Source organism: Cimex lectularius, unplaced genomic scaffold, assembly GCF_000648675.2.
Source record: "Cimex lectularius strain Harlan isolate CLEC.00 unplaced genomic scaffold, Clec_2.1 scaffold334, whole genome shotgun sequence".
NCBI classification, from domain to species: Eukaryota; Metazoa; Arthropoda; class Insecta; order Hemiptera; family Cimicidae; genus Cimex; species Cimex lectularius.
The window spans coordinates 145,284-171,072 of NW_019392892.1; the positions used below are offsets into that span (position 1 = coordinate 145,284).

Sequence of the window (25,789 nt, forward strand, 5' to 3'; positions counted from 1 at the left end):
AGAAAAACACCACTTTTAAAAACTATTTTAATTTAATTTGGATAATTTTCTCCCTCCCTGGGGAGTGGCGAGAGACACAAGGATTAAATTCACGAAAAGTGTATCTTAGCGTTTCACGATGTCCATCCGTAGGTACTTAGCTAATGGAGCTGGTTTTAAGGCGGTGGAACAAAACCGGTATAAAAATATAAACTTTACCAACCTTTGACGTACAGCATTGTCGACTGGGAATACTCCGTTCCAACTTCGTTTTCAGCAACGCATTCGTACCGGCCAAGATCGTCCTCGACTGTGTTCGTGATCTGCAGGGCTCCTGAAGAAAAAGACAATGGAATTGAAATTACAATCGACAGCATTACACAATACATAAAGTATACACAGTATTACACTACATAAAGTTTTTACGCCTTGCAATATAAAACAAGATGTACCCTTAAAATAATACGGAGGTGGTAGCCTGGAATCACAAAATCAGGACTATAGTGTGTGGTAGAAGGTCGATTCTGTCCAATTCGTAAATTATTTGCTTTGTTTGTCGGCAAATGAACAGCAAGACGTGTTTGGTATTCCACTGCATCCACAAGTGTTCGGAAAGTGGCTCAGACTTGATGGTAGTCTAAAGGTGCATGGTTAGGACCACATGGCGTGGTAGAAGGACGATTCTGTTCAATACTTATTAAAAAGTTGTTGCTTTGAATGTCAGAAAATGAATGGAATCCAGGCCATTGCTAGGAAGAGTTGGTAGACTGAAGGGGAAGGTCAGGACTACAGTGTGCAGACGAAGGTCGATTCTGTCCAATTCGTAAATTATTTGCTTTGTATGTCGGAAAATAAACTGTCAGATTATGTACTAAAAACTGTGTGTCATGGCTCACACTTGGTGGTAGTCTAAAGGTGCAAAAGTTGTTGCTTTGAATGTCAGAAAATGAATGGAATGCAGGTCATCGCTCAGAAGAGTTGGTAGATTGAAGGGTAAAGGTCAGGACTACAGTGTGCAGACGAAGGTCGATTCTGTCCAATTCGTAAATTATTTGCTTGGTATGTCGGAAAATGAACTGTCAGATTATGTACCAAAAACTGTGTGGCATGGCTCACTCTTGGTGGTAGTCTAAAGGTGCAAAAGGTGTTGCTTTGAATGTCAGAAAATGAATGGAATGCAGGTCATCGTTCAGAAGAGTTGGTGGATTGAAGGGTAAAGGTCAGGACTACAGTGTGCAGACGAACGTCGATTTTGTCCAATTCGTAAATTATTTGCTTTGTATGTCGGAAAATAAACTGTCAGATTATGTACTAAAACCTGTGTAGCATGGCTCACACATGGTGGTAGTCTAAAAGTGCAACAGTTGTTGCTTTGAATGTCGGAAAATGAATGGAATGCAGGTCATCGCTCAGAAGAGTTGGTAGATTGAAGGGGGTCAGGACTACAGTGTGCAGACGAACGTCGATTCTGTCCAATTCGTAAATTATTTGCTTGGTATGTCGGAAAATGAACTGTCAGATTATGTACCAAAAACTGTGTGTCATGGCTCACACTTGGTGGTAGTCTAAAGGTGCAAAAGTTGTTGCTTTGAATGTCAGAAAATGAATGGAATGTGGGCCATCGCCACAATCAAATGAACAGCCAGACTTGTGTCGTATTCCATTCCATCCACCTGGCAAGTGTTCGGAAGGTGTGATATTATTTCTGCATGGAGGTGGACCATTGATCGGCCAAAGAACAATAGTGAAGGGCCATGATCTGGGTTACAGGATGACTAGGAGAAAAGCTCGAATCTATATGTAAGGAGATATTTGTTTCATTTTATATTGACCAAAACCAAATATCTCTGAACAATGTACATTTGAGGAAACAGTCTATATATCAGAGGAGTTGGTACACTGATGGTGCCAGATCAGTATGCTGAAGAAGCTTAATGTCATTCTAATCGGAACTCTTTTTATTAACCAAAGTCGAGTAATTGCTTCTTTCAACGAAAGCTTCAACGGTGCAAACCCTCAGAAGAGTAGGTAATCTGAAGGTGCAAGGTAAGGATTGTTATAGAAGATCTAAGTCAAGTAACTCGGACGTTTTTCATTTTACTATATAGCAAGATCAAAATCGTGTTTCCAAAGTTCACTTGAGAAAATTGTCTAATCCTGCGAAGAGTCGGTAGGCTGAAGGGTTCAGGAGAAGACGGTAAGCCGTTGTAGAAACATGACTCCATTGGTAATGTTTTGTCATTCATTTTTAACTAAAGCCGAATGTGGCTTTTGTAATGACCTTCACTTATGGAAGTGTGTCGTGCTTCGATGAGAAGGTAGCTCGAAGAGGAAGGGCACGACTTAAGGATGCTGAAGTAAGCTTAATTTCGCACTCGAATCGTATTCTTATCTTTTCATTAACCAAAGCTTTGTTAATCCTCAGAAGAGTAGTTAATCTGAACGTGCAAGGTAAGAAGTGCATAAGGCTATAGAAGCTATTTAAATCAAATTTTATAAATTCACTTAAAAAATGGTCTAATCCTCCGAAAAGTTTGTAGTCTGGTGGGGCCAGGTCAGGACTATAGGATTATTTCATTGGTAATGATTTATAGTTCTTTTTTTAGCTATAGTCAAATATGGCTTTCCAAACGATGTTCACATGAGAAAATGGGAACTTGCTCTGATGAGAAGGTAGCTTGAAGGGGCAAGGTCAGCATGAGGAATTTATGAAGCTAAATGGGAATGTTGAACCCTCCTATCAATTTTGAATGAACCCATTAATAAAATTGATTTCAAACATGATATGATAATATGTTAAGTAATGTTAGAAGTTGATTAATATCAATCAATTAATTAAGGTTGTAAGTTGAGATAAAAAAGCCAGTGTCACGGGCGGGATTCGAACTCACGACCTTTGGCTTGATACGCCGCTACTCTACCATTTGAGCTATCGTGACCTCGAGCCACTCGGGCACTAACTTCCCATCTCAACCCCACCTTTTGAATTTTCCCTCCTTCTTGCCATTTTTCAAATGTCGTCCAATCTATTTGACTCTGGGCGAAAAAATAAAATGGCCACGGAGAGCTTTAGTGAAGTTATACTTCATTTTAATTCATTAAGTTCACTATTTTTCGTGGTCCGCTTGACCAATTAATATCTTTCAATTAATTAAGGTTTTAAGTTGAGATAAAAAAGTCAGTGACGCGAGGGGGGCAAAAAGGAGGGAAAATTCAAAAGGTGGGGTTAAGATGGGAAGTTAGTGCCCGAGTGGATCGAAGTCACGATAGGTCAAGTGGTAGAGTAGCGGCGTATCAAGTCGAAGGCCGTGGGTTCGAATCCCGCTCTTGACACTGACTTTTTTATCTCAACTTAAAACCTTAATTAATTGAATAAAGTTATAAGGTTATACATAAATTACATACTGCATCTTGTGTTACATATTAATTATATTATTTGTTATCGTATGTTTCCGTGTACGTAAGCTTAGGCGAAACTTTTTTTGTGTCAAGTCGGGGTAACTAAGTCAGTAACAAAAGTCCAACCAACAACTTGAATATTTTCGCCCCGAGTTACCAGTAGTTCCGAGGGTTGGAAATATTTGTCTCTTCCAATTGCGGAAGAGGACTTTTAGCGGATGTAATGCAATTCTTTTTTCACGGGATATTGCAGCCATTTCTTCTTGTCCCTCTTTAAGAAGGGAGGAAAATGAAGGTAGAAGAGAGGAAAGTGGATGTGACAATGCATATATATCAACGGCTACTCAACTTGAGTGGTTCCCTTGATCTAGTCAAGCCGTGAACGTGTAATAACAAAGAACCCGGCCCTCCACCCCCATCCGGTGCCCACACATAAATGGCCAATATCTCAAATTATTTGTAAAAGGAAAGTTTCGACCTTTAATTCATGGCCCGGGCCGGGGCTGAATAAATATCGGAAGGCCATTAGCTTAATAGCGGTTTTCCCTTTTCGCACAAGCATCCCTTCGGTTCGCCAAACTTCAATCTCAGACCTTGCTCCACCCTAATCCCAGGATTTACCTATATACCAGTTACACGTTATTAAAACAAGGCATTAAGTTTATTTCCCGAGGATAATTTATATATAAAAAAGAGTTTTACTTTCCAAAAGCGATTCTGGATTCTTTAATGTTTTTTTTCCTATTTTAGCATTTAGGATAGAGACTATAAAAAAGCCGGCTCAAAGACACATGGGCCATCTTACAAATCACCGATTGTACTGTTTGGGGGTTCCAATCGATGTTGTGCAGATTCCTTCTTAGATTGGGTCCCTCGGGGAATTCATTAGGCTATTATTCCACACCCCAGGATTCCCAACGTCACGGATCTGATCCTTCCGCTTGCCCCACGAGACCATCAGCGATGAAACACGCCAAATCTGACAATGACAAGTCCTGTAAATCAGTTTTCAAGGAAGACAACAAAACCCAAAGGAATATCTCATTACCATCAAAAATACTTACATCCTTATCAAAGAATTTATCCCCTTTGAAACCTATAGTTAATAATTTAACGAGATAACAAATACTAACATCAATCAATTAATTAAGGTTTTTAGTTGAGATAAAAAAGTCAATGTCACGAGCGGGATTCGAACCCACGCCCTTCGGCTAGATACGCCGCTGCTCTACCACTTGAGCTATCGTGACTTCGATCCACTCGGGCACTAACTTCCTATCTCAACCCCACCTTTTGAATTTTCCCTCCTTTTTTGCCACTTTTTTATATTAACTAAAAACTTAATTCATTGAAAGATATACGTCAATCGGACCACGAAAACTAGTGAATTGACTAACATCAATATTACTTCAAATACGGTGAAATTGCGACTTAAAATTACTGTGGACAAGAAAAATCATGATACAAAACGGACATTACTTAACTTAGATCCATAATAATGTTAGTAAAAATATTCATAAATTGGGAGATTTTTCGGTTTACGGGGTGCTGGACCAGGAATCCGGTCGTTACCTATGATCTTGGTCAGATATGAAGATGACCAAGGAGTCATTGGGTGGTATAGTTTCTTACTGTGTGCTACCACGAGGGTTAGGGTACCAGATCCAGTCTGCATAGACGGGGGAGGGTGCATAACCATCTGAACTACGGGGTAACAGAAATGTTCCAAAATTCAGCCCCTGTTACACTGGGAATGGATTCGTAGAGGCACGTGGCGACGCCCCTGGCGGGAACTTAGAGAAGAGGCTGTCTTCTACAACTGACCTTCGCAAGGATCTTGCGTATGACCACCGTTATACACCCGGCCTCACGGGATACGGCGGATCGGACGGCAGCGTATAAGCGTTAAGGACGCTATGATTATACTGGAAAGTTCCTCGAATGCGTGAGTATGACGGATGGGAACGGATAGTGAATCGGTTGCTCCTACTCGAGTATGCGTTGCACGTAGGTGTAGGCTGAGCTCGAGGCTTTTACAGTAGGCGGTCTCCTCTAGGGGGTGGTTAGCAATTCCACTTTAAACAAAACCGCGGCCGGAGCGGATCCGGTAGTTTCTACGCTAAAGAAGCTCCAATACTCTGGGAGATAGAGTGGCCTTCTCTATCAGGGTGCGCGCGGGAGACCGGGCTGATGTATTTCGGCTTAGGTAGCCCTTTGCGCGGGGCATACGGTCTGATGCTCAATGCAGACCCGACCACTCGGAATGGGCAAGCGGGCAGCGAGGTTGTCTTGGTCCTTCGGGTTTGAGGTGCTCTACACCAATGCTGCGGCAGTAACACTATCCTCTCGTACGCGGAGGTGCGTCAGCTCTCATCTTGAGAATCAAAACGACCGATAAGGCCAAATAGGCTACGTGCGGACGTTAAAGGTCCTCAGAGTCCTTTTTAGGACGACCGGGTATACGGGAATGTACTATGTACTACCTTAAAAGCTGCGGTGTTTTTCGCTTCATGTGGCTATCGAATTCTCGAATTCTGAGTGAGTATTTTTTTTTTTTTGGAGGGGGGAGCACAGGCGATTAACACGACACGACGATGTTCAAATTATTGTATCCGTAAAAGAACTCAATCGAAGATCTAAGATGAGGAAAGTTTGATCTAAATAAATTCAACCCTTTATGTGCATTTTATAATTTTTTTACGTGTAACTTTCAGATTAAAGCGCCTACTTGCGATGCGACAACTTGACGGTACGGGTATGAACGGGAATGGGCATGACCCCCCCATTAAACATGTCCAACTAGGCCCTAAGCTCCATCACAACCATCTTTCAAGCCGAAATGGTGTTACTGCAGCAAAAACAAGCAAACTGTAGAAACATGTCGCACAACCACAAGAAAAGTGACACAACTCAACATAAGATAATTTTACCCGAGAGACAAATGCATGTTATGCTTTTTAAACTTATGCATTAAGTTCACGCCATTCAATATTGTCTTTCTTTTCCCCAAGACTTAAGCGAAAACGCAAAACTTTAAAAATCCAATTGTACTACACCTAAAAAGCTACACTGTTTTGAGTTGTGTCACTTTTCTTACATATATCGGCCCTCAGTAATTTAAGTTAGTTTGTGTGCTCTAAAGACGATAATGGTGGTCAATGAATGACTGTAAGAGTTTTAATTTTTTTGTGATAGTAACATACAACGTACAAACCTAACAAACAAAAAGATTATTTTTGATCCAAATATGCTTTCCTCCTTGTATCAGAGCTAGTTAATTATTTAAATAAACAAAATTAATTCTGGAAATAAAGATTATATTGATTATAAAACACAGAGTAATTAAAGCATTAACACGACACGCAAGAATCGCACAATTACGCAGAAAACAAACACTTTGAGCCCTGAAGATGATCTCAATAAAGATCGAAACGTTGGCACGATAAAGAAAATGTTTATCTGAAACCTACATCACACCCGTCCGCATCTCACGATTTCTGAATAATTATGATTAAGTATATTATTAAAATAAAACAAATGAAACTAAAATAATTCACGATCATTCTGAATCAATGTATGGGCTTGAAGAAAAAGCATCTTTTCTTACTGCCAAACTTTCGACCTATTTAAAGGTCATCATCAGGGCCTATATTAATTTCACATTACGAAAATCATATATATCATACAATGTTTTTCATAATGTGAAAACGTGACTCTGGTACAGCATAAAATACTTCACTAAACAAGAAAAAACTGACAACTCGAAATGTGCCACTTTTCTTGATAAATACTCACACCGATTCTTTAAAGCTCGACACCGCACTAACTTTTTTTGAATGGTGACAGTACGTCTCGCCAATTCAAAAGTGACCCAGTGCTTCCTAGCAGCGAAGCATCACAACCGAATACTTAAAAAAACACTAAATAATCCCGTTTTTATAATTTTTCGACTTGTGTCACTTTTCTTGTAGGTGAGCGATGTGTTCGTGAAATAATTAAAGAACATCTCAAGGGTGCAACAAGAACAATACAAATAACCAGGCAACTCTAAATTACTCATTAATTTGGCTTGAGAGTTCATCGGGATTTCGATACCATCTATGCTAAGTGCAAAGATAGTACATCGATTGTTATTTGATGTGATTTCGTCGGAAATGTCAATTGCAGAAGCTATTTAGACAACATACTGCATAAGGTCGTGACTACTCAACGATGGTCAGAGCTTATGAAGGAAAAAATAGGGAGTAAACCCCAGGATGGAACATCAAAACGGTCAGACCCCTGGTCACATATGGACTTGACTTCTTACTCACCTTTAATATCTTATCATGATCCAATCCCTTCTTATTATTTTGGTGGGCACAATGGTGGCACTAAGTAGTAACCTTGCTCCTAGACTACCTACTCTTCTGAGTAATGAAGCTCATGAGACTAACGGTCACTTAATGATATAATTGCAGAACTCATTTTCTCCCGAAGATAAAGCAAATATTATCAGCAACAGATAGGCTTGAGCTTGTACTAAAATCATATCCCTGACCTTACTCCTTCGGACTACCACCTATTACCAGTAATGGTGCTTCTTAAGACTAAATATAAACCTAATGGAATAACTCCTGGCCTCAGTCTTAGCGATAATGTTTTTCACAATGGGTGGACTTGAGCTGTTGTCAAATTTTCCTTAATTTTCTTCTTCAGATTACTCTTCTGAGCAATGACGCCTCTTAAGCCAACGGTACACTTAATAGACTCCTGGCCAGACTCTGAACGACATACAAAACAAATGTTTTCCGTAATAGATGGACGCGAGCTGCTACCAAACCCATTCTGACCTTGCTCCTTCCGACCACTACCTCTTTCTAGCAATATTTCTTCTTAAAACCAACGGTACACTTAATAGACTCCTGGCCAGGTTCTTAACGACATAGAATGCAAATGTTGTCCGTAATAGATGGACGCGAGCTGCTACCAAACCCATTCTGACCTTGCTCCTTCAAACCACCACTTCTTCCGAGCAATACCGCTTCTTAAAACCAACGGTACACTTAATAGACTCCTGACCAGACTCTTAACGACATAGAATGCAAATGTTGTCCGTAATAGATGGACGCGAGCTGCTACCAAACCCATTCTGACCTTGCTCCTTCAAACCACCACTTCTTCCGAGCAATACCGCTTCTTAAAACCAACGGTACACTTAATAGACTCCTGACCAGACTCTTAACGACATACAAAGCAAATGTTTTCCGTAATAGATGAACGCGAGCTGCTACCAAATCCATTCTGACCTTGCTCCTTCAAACCACCACTTCTTCCGAGCAATACTGCTTCTTAAAACCAACGGTATACTTAATAGACTCCTGGCCAGATTCTGAACGACATACAAAACAAATGTTTTCCGTAATAGATGGACCCGAGCTGCTACCAAACCCATTCTGACCTTGCTCCTTCCGACCACTACCTCTTCCTAGCAATATTTCTTCTTAAGACGAACGGTAATATTAAGCTAGCGGTTCTGGTTTTGATGCCCCACATGGCCCATGGAATTAGGCACATGGACATAATATATAAAAGGTATTGCAAAGTGTCTGACCCTTCATTCCTGACACACAACGGGTTCATTGACCTAATGGCCCTCCTGTATGACAATGCTCAAATGTGAAAGTACTTGAAGAGGACTTATGCCAAAGGATTATTTATTCATTTCAATAAATGACAAGGGAACTTCATTGTTCGCAATAACTACATCCACGAGGGTTTGCGTTTGAAGAATATCTGTGACACAAACTGGGGATGGAGAAGGTTTTGACATGGTGGTGTTAGCCAGTGGCTTTACCACACCCAAAAGTATGTATGGTGGATGAGTAGCAAGATGACTGCAATGTACCTTTTGTTGTTGTTTTTTAAGTGCCAGTTTTGGTATTTGTAGTGATGGCGAGATGACTCGTAATGGTGGGGTGGGTAGGTCTAAACTTCCGTCAATTTCTTAGCGCACGTCTGAAAATGGCCATACAGGCCGAGGGGCGGGTGGAGCTTTTAGCAAAGTTAGAAATATCGCTTAACTCTGTAAAGTTGGGGAAATGTTGTCTTGCTGTGGGATGGGGGGCTTGGCACCCCCAAGGTTTCTTTCTTGCTCTTATTATCAATTCACGAGAGTAAAAACATCCACTTGTGCTTCAAACGAATCAAGACAACGAGGGAGAATATTAAAAAACAAAAAAGGAAAGGGCGTGAAAGGCCGAAGAAAATCTTTGGGGTCGGCAGGAGATAACTCAATTTCCAATCTCTGCCCTCGAGATATTCGATTGGTCGACACTCCGTTATGACAATTGTCTTTTTATTTCTATTGCCGGTTTCCCTTTAGTACTTTCACCTAGATTGAAGATCCTTCCATTTTTCCGCCGGGGATGGGGTGGGTTCGGATCAGAAATCATTTCGAGGACAAGGCGAAATTATATTACAGCCGAAATCGAATTGTTTAGGTTTGGTTTGGGATAGCTACAGTTGAATTGCAAAAACAAAACTATTAACAATAAAAGGCACTTTTATTCAATATTTTATATTTTGGCTTTGGTGCTCTTCATGATGAAACATTTTATAACAGAATCGATCCTGGATTCGGTTCCTCGCTTATAACTCCTAATATCAACAAACATATACAATCTCAGCCGATCAACTGGACTTCTATTTCATCCCCCAGGACTTATTCAAGCTAAATATACAAATCGATACAAATTGTACAAGAACAGCCATTACGTATCACCGAATGTCGTCAGATGCTAGTCTCTTTGTAAAGTACATAATTAGGAATGGAACTCCGATATCTTCAATAGCCTTCTGTAATGAGAAGCGACTGGAAATAAGGATGAAAGAATAACAATGTCGGTTAAACCCGTCGATAACCCCGTCTTTTTCATCAAAACACGGCCAAAGGTTTCTCTGACAAATTTCATCCCTCCGACGGAATGACAAATTAGCCCGTCATCAGAATTTAGACGGTTTTTTCCAAAAGGGGCGTTTATTCTTGGTTAAGAGGCGGGATCAAAGTAGGTTTTGATCTATTTGGATCCTTTCCTGGTTTTATTTTAAAACAAAACACATTAAGAAGAAAAACTGAAGCTTTTCATAGTGATCGGAACAAGAAAAAACTAATTCTTTACGAATCTACAACTATTAATTATTTCATAACATAGCTTAATTATCCGTTTCACAGTATTGAGACATTTGAGAAGAAGACAAAAGGAAAAAAATTGCAGAGATCAAAGCTTCAGGATCTAGTAAGTTAAATTATCAATACAATCTCTTCCAGATTTGAGAACAAGATAACCCTTATTTGGATACCAGGACATAAAGGACACTATGGCAATGAAGAGGCGGATAGCCTGGCCAAAGAAGGCTCTAATACTGCGGTTGTCGGGCCACAACCGGTATTACCTCACTATATGAGCACAGCGAAAGAGAGTATTAAAAACTAGGGTATGAAAGAATTCCTTAAGGAATGGAATCTATCCCCCGGACACATGCAATCGAAAGAGTTTGTTAAGGAGATCAAACCAGCAGAATCGAAATGGCTATTCTCTAACTCAAGGAAGGGAATTAGGAGACTGAAAGGTATCTTGACGGGCCACTGCCCACTGAGAAGACACCTCTCCGTAATGGGTATTCTACCAGATCCTTTTTGCCATTTTTGCCAAATAAAAAAGAAACGGCAAGGCACTACCTCGCAGAGTGTGATAGATACGCTAGGTCTAGATTTGAAATCTTTGAAGGAGCGGACATCACCAAATCACTCCCCGAGATAAAACGGTCCAAAACCTTGGGGTTCTTGAACTAGTTCAAGAGGTTTATGCAGGACACGTGAGCTAACCAAGTCCCGAACCTTTTAGGGATGGGGTCTTGGTCGCCCACCCTGCATTATATATATACATATACATACATACATATACATACATATATATATATATATATATATATATAAAACGTGGACCTTGTCCTTCCACTTCAAACTTTCAAGTCGAGCTAATGTTCATCTTGGAAATGAACAAAAACTACACGGATGTAAGGTACGGTAATAGTCAAAAACTCGTTATACAAAATAAAAATTAATAGTGGTTAAGTATATGGGGTGGGTTCTTCGCGAGACATGCTTTAAAAAAAGTCAAACGGATCCTTGAATATGTATGGGACTTGTTTTTTTCAAGTTTTAACTATTTAAATTAACAATGGAATACTGATAAAATGGTAAAAATATACAGTTCTGGTTTGAAAATCCCCATGTATGTTTTCTAATAAAATCCATCCCAAAAAAAATATTTATAAAGGCCAAACCAAACTAAGTCGTTAAATGTATTTATACGGATTTGTCATGGAGTTTTAAAGATTTTTCACGGCGATTACATCTAACCTTAACCTTGAACGGAAGTATATAAACCGCGCTTGAAATGTTCGAATTGTCAATCTCCTGCCATCATCATGAACGGAAAAGTGAGTGTAGAAAGTTAATTTCAATTGAAAGAGTTGATTACTGTACTCTCCGTAATGGATATTCTACCAGATCCATTTTTGCCGTTTTTGCGAAATAAAAGAAGAAACGGCAAAGCACTACCTCACTGAGTGTGATAGGTACGCTAGGTCTAAATTTGAAACTTTTGAAGGAGAGGACATCACCAAATCACTCCCCGAGATAAAATGGTCCAAAATCTTGGGGTTTGTGAACAAGTCCAAGAGGTTTATGCAGGACACATAAACCGACCAAGTCCCGGACCTTTTAGGGATGGGGTACGAGTCTACCCAGGCATTTAACCCCTCGGGTCTTGGTCGCCCACCCAATTTATAGTAAGTTAAAAGTAATCATGTATATAGAAAAAGTGAAATTATTTCGCTCATTCAGACGGATCAAGCATCTAACAACACTGATTTGACTCTATCATCTAACACCAAATCACTTTTTTTGACTCAAACACCATCTCTCGCCACCAAGAAACTCCCAAATACCATGCTTTCACATTCAAACATTGATTTCTGTTTACGCCAAAGGTGCTGCATTGCTGGGTACTGAAAAGAAGATTGGCGAGGATTACACACCCGTCACCTCAGGTGTTGGGGTTTATTTAATTGTATTTTATTTTATTATTTTCGTTATTGATTTCGCGACCACACCAGCGGGCGCCCTATTTAACGTCGCCTACAATTTCTATTATACTAAACCATGTTCTTCCTATGACCCAATCTGACCTGTAGTGACTTAGAGGTAAGGGAGGACTACCATTATAATTGCGAGGGTCTTTTGTATGTGATCCTTTATGAGAAAAAAACCAATAATTTGGTATTGGGTGTGGTCTGCGGGTCAGTGCCGTTTCAACATAAGCCCATAGATGTTCCAATTAGATACTGGGTCGTTCTCATCCTGTGCTTGCTTAGCCAGTATGTCCACCCATTGATTACCCGAAAGCTGTACAAGTGCTCTAACTCTAGCAAGTTGAATCTTGAGTAAGTACAGCTTTTGTAGCTCAAATAAAAACATCTCATTTCCTTCAAGGGCTTTCTTGACAGGTATCATTTCTTATACAATATAGTACGGTATTGAATGACCGCTTTATTAATGACCATCCTTGAGAATTGTTCTTCAATTTATTATTTTCTTCTAGGTGTCAACCACTCCATAACCTTTAACAATGTCAGCTGTTCTGCCTGGTTGTTGCACACCTTTGAGCTGCTACTAACCACATACTAAGTCCATACCTTGCTCCTTCAGGCGATCTATCCGGGCAATGCTGTTCTTAACAGTGTACTTAAGGAAACAACTACTGCCCTCATATTTACCAATACACAAAGCTCCTTACTCCTTCAGATTACAACTTTTCTGAGCAATGATGCTTCTCAAGACCAACGGTACGCTTCAACCAATAACTAGTGGCTTCATTCTTATCGATATAGAAAGCAAGTGTTTGGATGTGAGCTGCTACAAAAATATAACAGTTCTGACCTTGTTTCTTCAGAATACCACATCTTCCAAGCAATGATGTTAAGACCAACGATAAACTTAATAAAACAATTTTTACCCTTACATTTACCAATAAATATAGCTTTTTCCGCAATGAACTGTCTGGAGCTTGTACTAAACTCATATTAACATTGTTACTCTTCCCTGTAGGGGTGCTTTTTAAGACCAACGGTACATTTAATAAAATCACTGGTGTCAATCCTTTTTAAAAAGATAGTTCCTACTCACAGTAAGTTGTTTTCCAACGAGACGGATTTTGAGCTTTTAGCTCATCATCAGGTTGAAGGAGTTGTACAACCTGATGATGAGCTAAAAGCTCGAAATTCGGATCGTTGAAAAACAACTTACTGTGTAGGAACTATCTTTTAAAAGGATTGCACACCGTTCATCATTTCTATCACTGGTCTCACTCTTAACGTTTAACAAAGAAAATGTTTTCCGGAATGGATTGGCTTGAGCTACTACAAAACACATCTTGACCTTGTCCTTTAGGCTCATGCTAGCTATAAGGGAACTCCCTTAAGGGATAAATGTTTCATACAGAGTAGATAACTTTTATTTAATCCTATCTGCATTGTGGTATTGATCATCTCGACTATAGAATGCCACTGGCATCGAACTCAATGGATTTTTTTTATCTTAGCGCACCAGAGGAATGTAAGGTTACACTGCTTTCTCAAATAGTTCTGGCTATTTTGTCAATATTGAAGTTTCGATTGTACTGAATACTTTTTAAACGGCTTACCTTGGACGTGAGAATCTGTAAGAATCGTGTAACGGGGATCTTTGCCAATCTTGACCGGCAGATTGGCCTTGACCCACCGGATGACCGGCTGGGGGTTGCCCGTTGCAGAACATAGGAGGAGGGCCGTGTGCCCTATCTCAACCACCTTGGTCGTCGGAGACTGGGTTATCCTCGGAAATCCACTCGGTAGCTTCTCACCTGAAACAGAAAAATCAATAAAGTTAATTAAAAAATACAAATAAATAAAGGGCTATTGCGAAAGAACAATGTACGATTGATTTTGTGGTTTGAGTATTCGGTAAGGGTGGTATTGATATATTTTTAAGGATTTGCTTTTAAAAGACAGGATAACATGAATTCATCGAGGTGTAATCATAAAAAACGTCAAGATTGAAGATGATTCATAATGTTTCCATTACTCTTTATATAAATAATGCAAGGTTGGATATGTTCGTGCAGGGGTTGAAAGGTTCTTCATGAAATGCCACGGATCGAGCCGGTTTAGATTGTTCCCGGAACGATTACCGCCGTTTTCTCGGACCGGCCTCTGTTTTATACACGGGATAGCCGCCTTTGTGCGGAATTTAGAGAAAGAAATTTGTCGGAAGAGGGATGACGCCATGGAATCCCGCGAGGGCCCCCCCCTCCAGCCATTCGAAACACCGGGACTCTTTCCCGTGAGGTATTTCCCATGGGAGTCCTTCCACATGTCTGCTCCCGTCTAGGAAGGACATGTCTTCATTAAATCCCCAACCCGGCCACTCCCACCCTTCGGCCACGGTTTCGTCACACGACCTGGATTTCTGTCAACGCGGCTCTAATTTCTTCAGTCTTATAGTCATACCTTCAACAATAATTATTAACGATACAATTCCGCTTGCAATAAGACAAACAAAGATTAAACATAAAATTTTACATAATTGTACACGTGAATATAAACGACATATACTTCAGGAATTAAATTGGAGAATAACTCTCTTGTTCTTATGTCAGGTCTCCCGTACATGTCCCTTATTCTCTATTTTTATTAAACAATTGCTATTTTATTAATATGGCAACAACGTTCGATCTAGTGTAGGTTGTTTGGTCCAAAATGCCCAATGGTCAGCGGTGTTGAGCTATCGCACATAAACCTTTCCACCCTCCTTTTCAACAGTGCCCTCAGTCGTGTAAAATTTCTACATAATGCACAGTTCAGAGTTATATATAACTGAAAAATGGCAAAAAGGAAGGAAAATTCGAAAGGTGGGTTGAGATGGGAAGTGTCCGAGTGGATCGAGGTCATGACAGCTCAAGTGGTAGAGCAGCGGCGTATCTAGCCGAAGGTCGTGGGTTCGAATCCCGCTCGTGACACTGACTTATCTATACCATGTAGATGCCTGCTCACTAGTTCACCACAGCACTATACTTCTTTATGGCACCACAGGAAGCTAGTTATCAATCATCAAAGTTCTTCAGAAGCATGTTGTTTAACTAGGAAGAGTATAGTTACCCAGAAATGAATGATTAGGCCTATTACAATATAGTTTGTGGTTAGCTATTATTCGACTATAATTGTCAATCTTTCAATGATTTTCATGATGCCATAGTATGACTATCTTTACGTCTTGCTTATGTCATGATTGCACCAAGTTGAAAAATGTTCGAATAAGTGTAGAATTTGATTTTCGTATTTTACTTGATGCCTATCATTTTTAGGTTTAGATCCATATGGTTCTATTGAGAAATACTCTAATACAGATGGTTTAACAAACGTTTATGTACAATACATACATTATATACTTACATTTATCGGTGTCGTTTTCAGCAGAAAGGGTGATTTCAGTGACCATATCAAACAGATTCGAGGTAAAGCTCTACGCAATCTTGGCTTTATTACTAGGTTTTCTAGATATTTTAAAAACAACTTGGCAGTTAAAATATTACATCAATCCCTCGTTCGTAGCCATCTGGAATATGCAAGTGTCGTGTGGTCCCCTTATTTCGTTGGTGAGATTAGCGACTTGGAAAAAGTACAAAAGAAAGCAACTAGGATAATGGCCTTCAGATTTGGTCTTGCACACCTGAATTACTTGGAAAGACTGAACTGGCTTAATCTTGAGTCGCTTAGCTCCCGCCGTATTTTTGCCGATCTCATTTGGGGTTGTTAATTGTGGAATGGGGCCATTGATATCCTGAAGTTACATTTATCGCTGTGTGCCTCAGCGACCACTTAGGAACCATAATTTGTTCTTTGTTCCACACTACAAAACACAATATGGACTAAATTCACCCCTACCGAGGATAATGAGATTGCTGAATTATTATTCTAATGAAATAGATGTATTTCGCGATTCCTTGAATTCAGTTAAAGTTAAATTAAAATGTTTACTTGCCATGAATCATTAAGCCTTGTGTTTTGTTATTATTGCTTAATTGTTCATTGGTTCTTTTTGTTATTATGTGCCTTGTTTTGACTACTCCTCTTGTAGATTCTTTCTGTAAGTAGTTATAGTAAATAAATAGTTCAACGCCGCTGACCATTGAACCTCTTGGACCAAACAACCTACACTAGATCGAACGTTGTTGCAAAATTAATTAATTTTTTAAGTTTTTTAAGTTTAAATGTAAGTTAATTTTTTTTAAACCAGGAACTGGAGGAGTTCCCTCTTGAGCACTGCAGCTGTACAGCTTATTGTACTTTATCCCTGGCTCCATGTTTTGGGGGCTCGCTACACAAGTGTGAATTTGAGCCCCCGGTGTGCTGCAGGTGTTCTTCCATCGAAGAAACTCATTTTTGAAAGTGGTTGGGACCAATTCAGGGTCGCTGAGATCTGATCCCTCTCCTTCCATTGATGAGCGCCGTGTCCATTTCTTTCAATTGCGGCCACCGGGCCCCTTAGGCGTCAGAAAAAGTCCAGAGGCGACGGTGGGGATCGAACCCACGACCGCGGGATCTACTAGCCGAGAGTCTGACGCCTTACTTAACCACTCGGCTACCGCGGCCCCCTCTATTGAGGTATACTCTAATAAAGATCGTTTAACAAACCAACCGTCAAATTTATAATTATACCAATTAATTATTCTTTTCATCTAAGGTTTTTGGTTGAGATGAAAAATTAGTGTGAGCAGGATTCGAACCAACGACCTTCGGCTACGCCGCTGGTCTAACCACATGAGCTATCGTGACTTCGATCCCATCGACACCAACACTAACCACACTACACAATAATTTTTCATCTCAACCAAAAACCTTAAAAGAATAGATTAATTAATATGGTCAGTTATGGCCACTAAACAAATATGGGTTTACGATTATAGCTTTATTACTTTTGTCTTTTGACCTTAGCCGTTAAGTCATAGCCATGGTCACTTGACGCTAGGACCTTGGCCTACAACATTTTCTGCCGTTTCTCCCAATCCGCTGCCTTTCTCTTCCACTGCCGAACATTTAGCCTCTGTACGTCGTTCTCCATGTGCAGCCTTGTTCGGTCTCCCGCATGGCCTGCCACGCATTACGAGGAGCTGTGTCGGCTTCCACTCTACACAGGTGGCCCAACCAGTCTGCTTTGTTTATAGTTAAACCTTCATTATTGTACAACTCCTTCAGTTCTGCGTTCAATACTGGCCCTGTTTGCTGTTTCCCACAACCGACCCCAAAATTATCCGTAGCATTTTTCTCTTTTTTTCTTCTGCTACAGTGAATGGTGACTGGCTGTTTTTCCGAATGTCTTCCTTAATGCTTCCTGCTGCTTATCTACTGCTTATATCGAGTGCCACTTCATTTTTTTGAGGTCAGGACACCCCCAGCTACTTAAAAGCATCCACATTTACTTTACTTAGTACTTAGTTTTTTCTTCAGTAACTTTTACAAAATGGGGTCATTTTATATTTCAGCTACTTGAATGCTTCATTCAGCGCGTTGGCCAACCGAGCCACAACGACTACGTCAACCTGCTATTTTAATGATTCATCTAAGTAGATAGCCAGAGCAGAGGTAGGTAATCTCGAAACTTGCTCTAGAAGTGTCATTGACTTGCTTATGAGTATACCTCTTAGAGGGGTTAGGAAGAATACTAAGTTGTAACGTAACAACTTAAATTTGTTCTGTTATTATTTTCTCTAACGTTGCTCTTCGACTAGATTCTCCAGTTGCATTGCCATTTTTAAGAATTTACGACTGAAAGCAAAATTGTTTCAATCGGTTAAGTCATAAGTCGCTCCTCTTATGAGTTCTTAAGCTTAATGGGTTTTTCAAGAGGCATGGGGTGCGTTTCTCGGTTTGAGCTCAATCCCGTGGGGTGCAAAGCTTCCATCATATTAAAGCGCATTGTGGCCAGTTGAGCTGGCTATGTATCAACGTGTCAACGAGATAAGCCGCTCCCTATTGTCTTCCGCCCCTGAGTATCTTCATCAAGTCACGTTCTAAATGTTTGAACAACTTCTTCCCTAATATCGCACCCGCTTTGCCGAGCGTTTTGAGGCCGAAAGGGAGCCGGGGAATTGATTACCACCATTTACCCCTGGAGGGTTGGGATAAGGCCGTTCCTCCAACGGGAAGAATAGTTTATTATTTTATTTATCTTGTCTTACCCTTTGCCTAAGCCTGTAATATTCAAATCGCGTACGGGGTTACCACAGGGCGGTCGTAAATAACTTTTTGACGGTACGGTCCAACTTTTTTATATTTTTTTATTTTTTAACTTGTACAATTTTAACTAAGTAAATTTCCAACGCAACTGTGTCCCACGAAACAAGCGGAGTTGAACGGATGCTAGAAACGCCGGGAGGGTGCCCTGCCCGAAGTAATTTGATTTTCCGCTCCAAATTATCTCCACTTCTTCATTTAACCTCTGGGCGAGAGGGAAATTCGAAATTCTAGACCGCTTCATCGATGCGTAATTTTCAAAATGGATTCCTTCCAACTAAAATTTCACCGTGCTAAAAAAAAGACTCATTATAAAGAGTTTTTGTAGGTGAGAAGTAGATCGGGTCTTTTTTCCTTCAATATATACCTACATACACATTGTAGACCTACACAATAATTTCATAAAATATTTACAATATTTAAAGATGGGGAAATACCCCATGTTTTTACGCCAGAAAGATTAGCGGCGACAACGGCCGATCGTATGCTGGAAAAGACGTTCTCGGCCGAACCGTCAGTTGATGATGATGAGGAGACTAAGAAGCGGGGAGAATCGGACGAAGTTGGTCTTTTAATGGTCGCTTTTTCGTAGCCGATTCGGTTTTTCGTTTGTAGTCAATTCATTAGCAATGTGATTGCTCGGTGTTAAAGGAAGTAGTTTACTCAATAGGTGGATCGTACAAGAATCATTGAGGTCTTGTGTTCCCAGGACGAAAGGTAGTGATTTTCCATCTTATCGAATTCCCATCAAAATTGCTGAATCCTTACCGAACACCCCGTGCATCTTAGCCCAAGAATCTACAGCATGGGTGGAGCCGACGTCGAGAAGATGATGTGGTTTTTTCGTTTAATTTAACAAGTTTTTCGTTATACAGTTCACTGCGCTGCCACTCCGTTTCTCCCAAAAATCGGAACAGAGGACTCAACAATCCACTCTCGTGCAGACTGTTTTTACGTCAGGTGCCATGGCTACCTGCACCCTGTAAATGACCAAGGGGACTCTTCGACCATGTGTGACCCACTGAGCAACCTTTCTCTACAAGCTGGAAACCTGCGCGGGGTTTAACCGATGTGGAACAATTCCTGATGTGGCCTAACCGCAAAACGGGTGAGTGCAATCCCTTCCTTGCGTTTCAGAACTTCGGTTGGTCATCGCTTGTTATGTCTTATTCTTACATTTTCAAAGCTTTGAGTTTCAGTTCTCCAATGAGTTTCATACAGTTCCTCTTGATCAGTTGGCCTGATCTGATTGTGTTTTCCGCAGATAGTTTATTGCCTGGTGGAAATTTCTTTTTTTTACTATTCCTCTCCCGATCGTCGAGGCGAGTCACCTTTTGATGTTCACTCTGATGTGTGCCCTGATGAGGTGTCTTCCGTCTCTTTTCCCAACATCGTTCAACTGTCTTTTCTTTTTTATTTCCTCCCTGTACCGATACGCAGCATTGGCAGAAGATGAGTTTTTCATTACAGTCCACTGAAGCCCACTCAGAAGGGAACACTCAATTCTTCCAGTTTAGTTGGACTGATGAGTAATGATAGATAGAAAGATTATTTGGCAATTTTAGAACTTACGAATCGCCCTTTTTTACGAATCGGGTTGGGATTTAACAAAAAGCAAGGGTGCTAATTTAACACAGATATTTTATTGCGTCATACTTTTTTACCGGTCTTGTTCTAAAAAGAGGTGGAAGGCTCTCACTGGCTGACGAATGTGATACAAACTACCTAATAACCCGAATCGGTTATTTTTCAAATATTTCAAATATTAATTTCATAGTGAATTTATTCATACGTTATAGGAAGGGGTGGCATAAAATTTCCCGCGCTTGTCAAGTTGAAGAGGGCGGCATATGGAAGAGCAGGGCCACTCGTTGCCACCGTTTCCGGCATCCTAGTGGCCATCGATTACTACTCCCTTTTGTGCGTTTAATTAAGTCGGGTCGTGCACTAAAACACTAATTAACCCATCGAGCCGATAACGACAAGGCAGTGGCAGGACAAAGTCACACGTTGGCGATGACGAGCCGGTCCAATTAGCTTTGTAACTGATCAACTTAATCAACCGGGGTTAATTTGGAAGGATGGCCTGCCTATAGCCATATTTTTGTCCTGCCGTTAGTCTTGGATGAGCGCTTAACTGACCATATGGCGCTCTAGGTATACGGAGGTCGATCACCTCGTCCTATCGCATTATGCATTCAAACCGCGTGTTTTAAGCACCCTCCATTAACGATTTTCTTGTTATTCCGTTACTCGTGACTCCTGAAAGTATCATTCCTCAACGGTCCCTAAAAGTCATACTTTTATATAAACATGTTACTTCATCCGTAACAATAACAACAAATAGACAGGCTAAACACATCGGTAATTTTAACAAGAGTTATGTTGTCAAGAAACGTTATGTCGGTTAGTCAACATAAATGACACAGTCGATGACATAATATACTGCTCAATATTGATCTTACCAATGGAAAACATCGTGAATATTTAATAATGATTCCGTCAATTATCAAACATCGATTCTCAATATCGATAGTAAAGTAAACTTCGATGTTACAATTACTTCTAAACCGAACTCTTTTGAAACCACTTTTGAAAGAGTGAAGTGAAGTACGGGCCATATTTACTTAACCTCTCTTGTTACCCTTGCACCTCTGCCGTAAGGTTAACAGACAAAACGCAACTGTCGACTCAGAGAAGAACTTTAGCCGAGGCACGGTCAGTTTCTGGTCTAAGTGTGGAGCTTGCGCTGTGTTGTGATAGCCTTCCCCAGTAAGGGGAGGTTCAGGCCGTAAGATCAACGATACGAGTAGTCTAGTACAACCCGGGGTCAGTGGGCTTTGTATACGTTTGAGGGTTGAATCCAATAATGTGAAGAAGGGTTATGATTTTAAACTGCTCATTCAAAGTAGGCAGACATAACCTTGGGCGAAGCGGCCCCATCATATACTGCACTATTTTGGCACTTGATGGACACTATTCGCATGAATGAGGCTGGCGGTTTCCAATGATTCCATTAGCATCTCTGCAATCATGGTCAGGCAGCCTTTGATGGCGGTCTAATTCTGCTTTATATAGATTCCATTTGCGGTCACTTTAGAGGTCTTTATCTTTGACGTACCAGGGTGCATTGACTGTGCATCTCATACTGAAGCCGTTATATGATACGGCAGTTGGTTTTGCTGGCACATCCCTAGAGGTGATAAAGTACACATGAGGAAGAAATGTTACGAAAGTGAGAGCTTAATTTGCATGACCAATTTTGAGTTCCTGCCCATCAGCTAGTGCATTTAGAGAATTTGATTCTGAGCTCTTTTTATAAGGAATATCAGGTACAAAAAAAGGTTTTAGAGGGACTCCAGATCAGTTTGAGTTTCGAAAAGGTATCTTCTCGTGAGATTCTTCAATGTTGTCTGGAGGGTTATGAGAGTGAATTTTTGCCAATTAAAAATAACAAAGACAGAGAAAGGAAAGCCAGATAGATAGAAAATAGCCTCAGTAATAGCAATTCCAAAAGGGGTAATGAAGGTGGAAAATCAAGTAAATTCCGATTAATAAGCTTGCTTCCTGTAAATGGTTCTCGAAAAGATGATGCTTGACCGAATAATGCGTGCATTATATTAAAAAGACTTAGTAAGTGATAGTTGGGGCACCCAAGCAGACTGCAGGCCACTTGTGGACATGTTCTAAGAAATAGTGCAGGACAGAGGGATGACCACATGCCTCGGCGCTTGAAAGTATCAGTTTAGGTCTTTTCTCTATTGGCCTAAGCAGATTAGTGCCTTGTTTCAGTCGCTCCTGCCCTCAGGCAGTGTGCGTAAAGCGCCAGGTCGGGAAGGGGTACCTAACAAATCAAATTACTTCGCCTAAGGTTACTATCGGTACCGGAAAAGGACTAGACGGCTCTAGTGGTTACAGTTACCCAGGAAAGGCTGGGTCATAGCTCATGCAAAACAATATGGTTTGGCGTATGATAGCACGTCAAAAGTGTATCCGTCTCCAGCAGTGCTGCCAATCCCACCCCTTGCGAAAGATCCCATCGTTCTCGAAGTGCAGCAATGGGCGTTAAAACCCCCCAGTGCTGGGTTAGAAGCAACACCTAACCGCTTGCGGAGGTGGATGTCCTTTACTATAAACAATTATTCAGAAATCGTGAGATAGGGTCTGATGTGATGTAGGTTTCAGAAAAACGTTTTCTTTATCGTGCCAACGTTTCGATCTTTATTGAGATCATCTTCAGGGCCTGGGATTCACAAACATTGTTTACATTTAACAAATACATTTAGGATGTGGAAAAGTGAATTTATACAATGCAAAATATAATTTTTATATTCAATCAAAGTATTTCTACTCACTCAAAGTGTTTGTCTTCTATGTAATTGTGCCATTCTTGCGTGTCGTGTTGAGAGTGCCAGTGAGATTTTGCTGTTTTATGTTTATATACGTTGGATTTTGATGGGATGGGGAAGGAAATCGGTATAGAAAAGACATTTTTGTATAAGGCGTCGGCTTCTTTGAGGTGAAAAGAGCCGACGAAGGGAAACAGTGTGTTTGTAATGGTTCGGCCAAATTATCCTTTCAGGATTATATAGAAAGGGATAAATAGGAAAAGGAAAGCTAAATTGTTGGAAAAATTAGACTATGTGAAAAATATTTGATGTGTGGAATGTAATGTAATGATGTATGTATGTTATCTACATTGAATTTGATTAATGATATTGGCGTAGCTGCGACTGAGTTTACATGTATCTGTTCTGTAATTGATGCTGTGTTTATCTCTGTTGATATAAACCATTTCTAAGAAATTACGTTTATGTTTGTTTTGTTCTGTATGTAATATTTTTGGATTTTTGAATTCGAAATTGTGTTGGTGTTCAAAATGGTTAGCGAGTGCTGTCGGATTTTGCTTGGGTTTTTTGCAATCATAGATAAGTTGCTTTACTCTCTTATCCAGATATTGGGACGTAATACCGATGTAAGTTGCCCGACAATGTAAACAATTGGTTTTGTCAATTACGTCAAATTTATTTGTTACTGCTGTGGGAGTTTTAATTTTGGAAAAAAGTGTGCGAATTTTTTTAATAGTTTTTGAAAGCTAATTTAAAGTTGTCAGATGAGAGAAATATGTTTAATTTATGTAATAGGCCATGAATGAATGGCATGGAAATGTATGCTGGTTTGTTTGTATTTGATAGACTTAATGTAGTATTATTAGTAATAGTGGATGGTGTTAGTGTTGAGTTGTAGTTGTTGATTATTCTGTTAATAATGTGTTTAGGGTAGAGATTGTTATGGAGGAGCTGTTGTGTATCTTTATGTTCTTGTGGAGAAATGATTCATGGCTTAGGGCTCTTGGCTTTTCACCTCAAAGAAGTCGACGCCTCATACAAAAATATCTTTTCTATACCGACTTCCTTCCCCACCCCATCAAAATCCAACGTATATAAACATAAAACAGCAAAATCTCACTGGCACTCTCAACACGACACGCAAGAATGGCACAATTACACAGAAGACAAACACTTTGATTGAATAAAAAAAAATATATTTTGCATTGTATAAATTCACTTTTCCACATCCTAAATGTATTTGTTAAATGTAAACAATGTTTGTAAATCCCAGGCCCTGAAGATGATCTCAATAAAGATCGAAACGTTGGCACGATAAAGAAAATATTTTTCTGAAACATACATCACACCAGACCGCATCTCACGATTTCTGAATAATTATCGATTAACGGTCACTAATCACCAGACAACTTTACTATAAACGTCGATAGACCGTTTGTATTAAGCGCATTTTGGCACCAATAAACTGAAACGTGTGTGAAATTAAGATTCAAAAAGAATTGGCTGACAAGGATTATCGGCGTACATGTTACAAACTAGGTACATGTTTTTCACCTGCACCTTCACCAGACCTCACACAAATATTTTAAAATCTATGCAATATTTACTTAATTCAAATTATCTGTTTTTTACTTCTTAAGGTAGTTTCACTAGATTAGATTTTTCTGTATAATAATTGAGGAGTGGTTTGGACCTCAGATTTATATTTGCCACTATAGAGGTTTTGGGTTCAAGTCTCGGCCTTAAAAATGATATGAAGAAGAATATTGTAAAGTAGTTTGACCCTAAGAAGATTGACGTTAGGCCTGTTAGGAGGAATGTAATAATTACTTAAGGTTTACTGTGTAAGATGTGAAACTTTACAAACACGATGTGTTTGTTGTTAGAACTTCTTTTCAGAAGTCAAGAGAAACTATAAAATAAGTTAATCCAGCATTAGCATTAAAAAAATGCGTTTCTATGAAATAAAATCTCAATAAACGAGACTGCAGCAGATTTTAACGGTTGTACCGCTAAGTCTCGCTCTATTCCACGTCAATTTTCATAAATAAAGTGTACCAGGTTTTGCATAAAGACCATCTCCCGACAGCTTATTAAAGCTAGCGGAAGTTTAATAAAGCCCTTTGTAAACAATGCCTCGCATTCCCACGCATGGGCCCCTTTTTCCAGTGCACACACTTGGAAACTGCAGAGATAAACCTGCGGCCTGATGAAAATCGGCACCGAGGGTAAAAATTTCCATATCAGTTTTTATCAGGGCACAACTGAAGACGCGAGATGTGGGTCATTCGTAATGTATTCTGCACTACTAGGATGGAGGTTCGAACACGGCACCTCCGATAAAATTATGCCGGCTTTCACATCGTAAAAAAGGGTGATGAGCACGAAAAGGGTCCGGTCTTCAATTAGGGCACTCAGGATAGGCCGAGAGGTGGCCACCGACGGACCCGGGAATGGAGAAGATAAAAGCCACCACTTCACGTGCACCCGGCCCGCGGCCCACTAACTCTCCACGGACACTATTTATAGTGGCACCTCTGGATTTATGAAGGAGAGAGGTAATGGTGGGTAACAGCCCTCTGCCTTTTAGCGCTTGGCCGACCCCTCGATCTATTATTTAAACGCCTCTCACGTGTAAGCTCACTTACCACTTTACTCTTCTATACGACAACTCTCACCTTTTAATG

The 25,789-nt window shown here is 40.1% G+C and overlaps 1 protein-coding gene across 8 annotated transcripts in view; it reads right to left on the reverse strand.

Annotated features, from left to right (window-relative positions):
• LOC106663447 (tyrosine-protein phosphatase Lar) overlaps positions 1-25,789 on the reverse strand; it is a 312,386-nt gene that overhangs the window by 42,125 nt on the left and 244,472 nt on the right. For all 8 annotated transcript variants that reach the window (XM_024229112.1, XM_024229115.1, XM_024229109.1 and 5 more), the window contains 2 exons: positions 14,127-14,324; positions 203-313 (listed from right to left, as the gene is read on the reverse strand). In XM_024229112.1, coding sequence (XP_024084880.1) covers positions 203-313; positions 14,127-14,324 — 309 coding nt within the window. The remainder of the gene's footprint in view (positions 1-202; positions 314-14,126; positions 14,325-25,789) is intronic.